The sequence below is a fragment of the Amphimedon queenslandica genome, unplaced genomic scaffold (genome assembly GCF_000090795.2).
Source record: "Amphimedon queenslandica unplaced genomic scaffold, v1.1 AMPQUscaffold_11922, whole genome shotgun sequence".
Taxonomy (NCBI): Eukaryota; Metazoa; Porifera; class Demospongiae; order Haplosclerida; family Niphatidae; genus Amphimedon; species Amphimedon queenslandica.
Genome location: NW_003547839.1, coordinates 1 through 6,099, shown reverse-complemented (window position 1 = coordinate 6,099; position 6,099 = coordinate 1). Strand labels below are relative to the sequence as shown.

Genomic DNA, 6,099 nt, shown 5'->3' with positions numbered 1-6,099 from the left:
AGTCATTTGGTTCGCAAAGAAATAGCCCACACTTTGTGTGTGGAAACAGCTCGTATGAGTGGCAGAGACTTGACTTCATACCTCAAATTCTCAGATACTATTTGTAAATGCCTTGCTGCTCAGAGCATTGAAGATTTTGAGCCCATTTTAGAAGAGTACAAAATTAAATCTGCAGACTTTGAAATTCTGAGTGCTATTGAAAGTAATCCTGCACGTATTGGAGGGAAAATACCAGATCATCGAATAGATTTGCTTGAAAATGATATCAATCACATATTCTATCCTGAGGAATGGGTTGGGTTTTTGAACGATGAAGGAAATTATATTTATGTTACAGTATGCTATCTTGTTGATCAAGAAGTTTTTAACCCATTGACAAAAAAATATGTCATTAGTGTTGATGAAAATGATGGAAAAGAAACTGTGTCAACATTAGATCTTTATAAATTGACAAAAGTTAAAAGTACAACTTCTTTAGAAGAGGGAGAGGATATCAATCAAGAGTTAGTTTTGTTTGATCCTGACAGTGCTTCTGCTAGGACAACTAGTGACTCTGACACTGTCTTACAATTGAAAAGAATAATATTCCGTGACTTACAATTAATTAAGGGACTTGAAGATGAAGATGAGAAACGAAAAGCTATAAAACGACTATATAAACAGTATCATCCAGATAGAAATGCAGATAAAAAGGAAATTTATGAAGAAGCTTTTAAGTTTTTGAAGAGACAGGTTGACAGATTATATGCAGGAAAAGAATTGGAAGACCCTGATATGGCTAATGAAACATTAATTTCAGCAGGTTCTTCATCAAAACCAAATGCTGCAACTTTTAGAAGATTTTATGAAGAATGGGAAGAAGATATTAAAAGAGAAAAGAAAGCCAGTGATAATGCAAGAGAAAGATCAAATAGAATGAGACAAGATGATTTTTTCCCTGATGTTTCTCAACCAATGCCAAACTCTATTGAAGCGAATTTCTGGATCGCTCAGGCTGAATCTGACCTAGAGGCAATGCTACTGCTAAATGAACAAATACCATTTAGAAGAGTTCAGTGTCAGGTTTTGTTCCAAGCACATGAAGCATGTGAAAAGGCATTAAAGGGTGGTAAATACAAGCTAGTAGGATTAAACCCAGCCAGTCTTAAAACACACGAACTGCACACTCATGCAGCTGCTATTGCTGGGTTCAAAGGAGGTGAATGGAAAGTACTGCCATCATTAGTCTGTCAAATAGAAGGATACTATTTAAAACCTCGTTATCCAAACCAGCATTCTCCCTCAATAGCTCCTGTTGATGTTTATTCAAAGTCTTGTGAAGCTCACAATGTGCAAGAAGCGGTTGAAGCTGCCAAGGAAGTAGTCAAACTAATAAAAAAACTATTTTAGTATTGTATAAATGTATTGCTAAAAATTAACTTCCTTTTATAGTTTGCTGTATTAATTGCCTAAACTTCTAGTTTTTTTATATAGTTTGATGTGAATATTATTTTTGTAGTCTAGTCACATTAAAAAAAGCTTCATAACAAGTGTTATAATTTGACATAGCACAGTCAAACCTGTCTATTCAGGACGTCTTGAGACCCAATTTAATATTGCTCTGATTATGGAAGTGCATGTTCATATGAGGTTCGTCAGTACACAAATATATTGTATTAGGACTGCATGCAACTACGTGCCCTCATTATAAAGGTGTCTTTATTTTAGTCATTACAATTACTAGAGCTAGATCTAGTCAGCCTTTTGCCCACATCCTCCAGACCCAGTGTCAGTCCAAATAAGTATTGATGACCTGTTGATGAGATACACCTAGAGAAAGGAGGACTTTCCAGGGAGGATGAGTAATTAATGAATAAAGATAGTATAATACGCTGCATATACATGTATTTCTCTCTCTCTTACACCATGTTTTGTATCCTCCATGCTGTGGTTAATGAGATTACCAATATTAGCATCATATATAAAGACATGAAATGGTACATGTATATGTATCACAAAAAATCATTAAAATGGATAATTGTCACTTGCCATTTTTGACAATTTTTTTAATTCAGAGATTTTTTTTGAAAAACCATGGGCTATAGCCTTTACAGTACAACGAAAAATTTTTAATAAAAAAAAGCATGAGTAGGGAACAAAATTAAATAAGTTGGAGAGATATTAAAAATAAGAATAAAATAGGTCCGGTTAGGTTAGGAAAAATTAAGATAAAATAAAATAAAATAAATCTAATGTGCAATACGTAGTTGACCTTCAGATGCAGCTTTAATGAAGTCAGATGAGTCAATAGACATGTGTTTATATTGAGATCAAGACCCCCAAAGACATCTTAAACAGAGCGGATGATGGAGAACGAATATCGGCACTGTGTAAAATTGATGGTGGTACTATAATGATGCTGGAATTTCTGTGTTTAGTAAAGAGAGTGGCCTTTGATCAATTGTTGTGAAACTAAAAAAATCAGAAAAAATCCAAATTTGATCAGAATCAGCTCAAACTTGATACACAACATAAAGACATGTATGTGTATTTTTTAAAATTATAAAAACAATTTGGCTAGAGTGGTGGTTGTTAGCCCAATTATTGAGCAACATTTAAATCATTAAAGCAATCTAAATTTAATCAGAATCAGCTTAAATTTTCTATACTACATAAGTACATGTATATGTATTAGAAAAAAATTTAAATGGAGATTTCTTGTGATTCTTGTCAAAATACAATGTACCCTGTACTACTGTAGCAGGGTCTTACAATCCATTGACAAGAAGCTGTATGAGCACTGTGCTAAAACCCTTCAGGAAATCCTGGTGTCATCCTCTGTTTTCCATTTTCATGATAAAATATTTACATTTTAATTGCCAAAATTTTACCAGTACAGTATACATCTAGAAGTACATGGTAGTTACTTTTACTACTAAATAATTGTTTAGTTGATGAGCTATATACACAATATACTTGCATGTACACATGTACATAGTGTAAAGTAATTCATCAAAACAAAAGGCTAATTTTGACACCATTGTACAATTAGTTTACAATTCTTGATATATATCCATATTTCTCAGTCTTATGTACATGTAATACAATCCGAGATTTGTACATTACTCTAGTTTATTTTACTATAGTATAATTGCATAAGCATAATTGTATATACAACTTGGCATGTAATCATATACTTATGTAGTAGACTAAACAAAACTAAGTCAAGGAACATGCTTCAGTCTCCCACTGTTTTTGATGTGACACCGACAATGTACATGTACATGCATGTGTACATGTATGTCTTCTCCAATTTTAATAAAGTCGTGATTACATTTAGCAATCACATATGCATCAATAATTATTTCAGAACTGTTATTGTGTACTCACATAATAAGTCATTCTTGCTTGCTGTCAATGCTGTGGTCAGAGAGTAACCCCGGCAGATATTAGGATACGGGCCCCTTCATTATGATACACTTCATAACACGACTTTAATGAATCAATGACTTAAGCTGCAAAAAAGAAAGAAAGAGTACAAGTGAGTTAAAGGTGTAGGTTGGACTGTAGGTGTACACATAGGTAATGTGGGGACAGAGCTCCAACAGATTTTTTGCTTAAATTAATTTTCAGTTATTCAGCAGTAAGTACATGCGTCCCAAGTGACATTAGCATGTCAGTTGCATGCATGGTTCCCATAGTTATCTATAACTCTTGTGAATACAACTACAGTAGCTCTAATTTGATTCATGAGCTATATAACTATTTTCCATTACTGACTCACCCACATATATATCCCCACAGTCTCATCATATTCCTCCTCTTACCCTGGCCAGCAGTTTCCTCATTCATCGCTTTTTCTCGAAGGCCCAGATTTTAGAACTTCTTAAGACTAGCCTTTCACATAGCATAGACAACAGTATGCCATCATTAGTGATAAAATCAATTAGCAGCATCGATTTAATTAATGATTGACCACGCCCTTTGGTCCGAGGTTCGATCGATCATAGATCGTTCAGTACGCAACTCTCTGAGTCTCTGACGTCGGACACCCTCAGCTGCACTGATAAGAGAAGAAGTGAGCTCAGTTATGGAAGATGATGGCGAGTCCTTTGGTCAAAGGAGGCCTCCTTTGTATGAGATGATTAAGAATATATTGAGGGAATATCCTAGTGGACAAATATTTAAAGTGAGGAATAAGTTAGGGATTAAGGGATATATATGTGAAGGAGATCACTGAGCCATGCACTCATGCTAGGATGACATTCATAGCTGTGTAAGGAGTCCGAGTTGTAGGGACTATAGTCTAATGTTTAAATTTTGTGATTGATGAAGTTTATTTCCTTTGCTTGCTTTCTTTACCATTAGACCACAAGTGCACTGTCATCCCATGCCGCCTTTATTAATCAATTCAGTGAAGGTTGGGCTACACGCTATAATTAATTTTATTGGGGTAATTCCCTATATTGCTTACTTGTAAAGCTAAACCACAATTTAGCCTTTGCCCTTACATGTACTGTAGTTGTACTGATGTGGCTAGCAGCGGGGCTTCCCAGCTTAGCGTTAAACCTTTGTCAGTGAATTCTCAAAAATCTGATCTAAGACCCTGTACTATAGCATGGGGTATTTCGCGAAAAATGGCTAGGTGAAAATTTTCCATTTTTATAATTTTTCTTGATAGATATATATGTCCTTATGTTGTGTAGAAAGTTTTAACTGATTCTGATTAAATCTGTATTTTTAATGAATTTTTAAAGCTGCTCTAAAATTGGGCAAAAGTCCCTGTTTACAGGGGTTTGGCCAAATTTTGCCAAAAATGGCTATGCGGGATTTCTCCACTTTTATATTTTTTTCTGATGCATATACATGTACCGTATTTCCTTAAATAGAAGCCGCATTCGAATAAACGCCGGGGTAGCAATAGAATTAAACTATAAATACGCAACACCAGCCTAGGAGTGACTCAGTAGTCTAGTGGGCAATGCTTGAAGTTCCAGAAGTCAAAAGCTTGAGGCTGCGGGCTCGAATCCCGCTCTGGGCCAAAGTTTTTTTTATTTTTTATATATTTTTTGGAGGTCCAAGTATCATTTTAGGAAATAGACGCCCGGGCTTTTATTTAAGGAAATACGGTACTTATGTTACATAGAAATTTTGAGCTGATTCTGATTAAAATTAGATTTTTTATGAATTTAAAGTTGTTTAAAAAAGACTATAATAATGCTTGTCAGCTTATATAGCATACTTTTTAGCTCATTTAGCATGCTTTGTGAGAAACCCTGGTGGGTAGTACAATCACACAGTATCGTTACAATCCTCATCATTCCAACTTCTTTATGTTTCTTATTTGTATGCCTCTCATTTTGTTTCTGCTGTAATATAAATAATAATAATAATTATTATCATTATTATTATTTGATGAGCATACCTACAATAATTATAACACTTATTTTAATCAATGTTCCTATTGTTCGTGAATACCACCAGGAATTACCCTTTGTATTGTTATTATATACTTTTACTAGCCTTGCCACTTCTGGCTACATGTGGGCAAGGTTTTCCATGGGTATGCATGATTATAATGTAAATACGGCAATTGCCATTTTTAATTCTCTTCTTTAGGAGATAATACAAAATGCTGACGATGCTCGGGCCACTGAGGTCAAATTCTATTTGGATTGTCGTGTCCTACAAACCCTCCCACTCTCACTTGTAACAGCTGATAGTAGTGACGCTAAGCAGCAGCTGCTACAACAGTTCACTGGACCTGCTCTGGTTTCCTATAACAATGCTCCTTTCAGGAAAGAAGACTGGGAGAGTATACAGAGTCTTCAGCAGAGCGGTAAAGCCAAGAATCCACACAAAGTTGGAAAGTTTGGAATTGGATTTAATTCTGTTTATCATATTACTGGTAAGACAGAGAGGTTATTCATTCTGCTAATATTACACCTACTTGGAATTTTTCATAATGATATTCATGATTATTTTTAATGTGTAATGATATTCATAGTTTGTGTTTATGTGAATCTTGAGTTCATTTGTATTTTTAGACCTACCAGTTATCCTGAGTGAAAACTATTGTGGATTCTTGGAGCCACAGGAAAGAGTATGGAAGGGAGAATC

The 6,099-nt window shown here is 34.8% G+C and overlaps 1 protein-coding gene across 1 annotated transcript in view; it reads left to right on the top strand.

Moving 5' to 3' along the window:
* LOC105315047 (sacsin-like) overlaps positions 1–1,389 on the top strand; it is an 8,637-nt gene extending 7,248 nt beyond the window's left edge. Inside the window, exon 2 of the mRNA XM_020004828.1 lies at positions 95–1,389. Within this exon, the coding sequence (XP_019860387.1) occupies positions 95–1,389 (1,295 nt within the window). The remainder of the gene's footprint in view (positions 1–94) is intronic.
* The last annotated feature ends 4,710 nt before the right edge of the window (positions 1,390–6,099 follow it).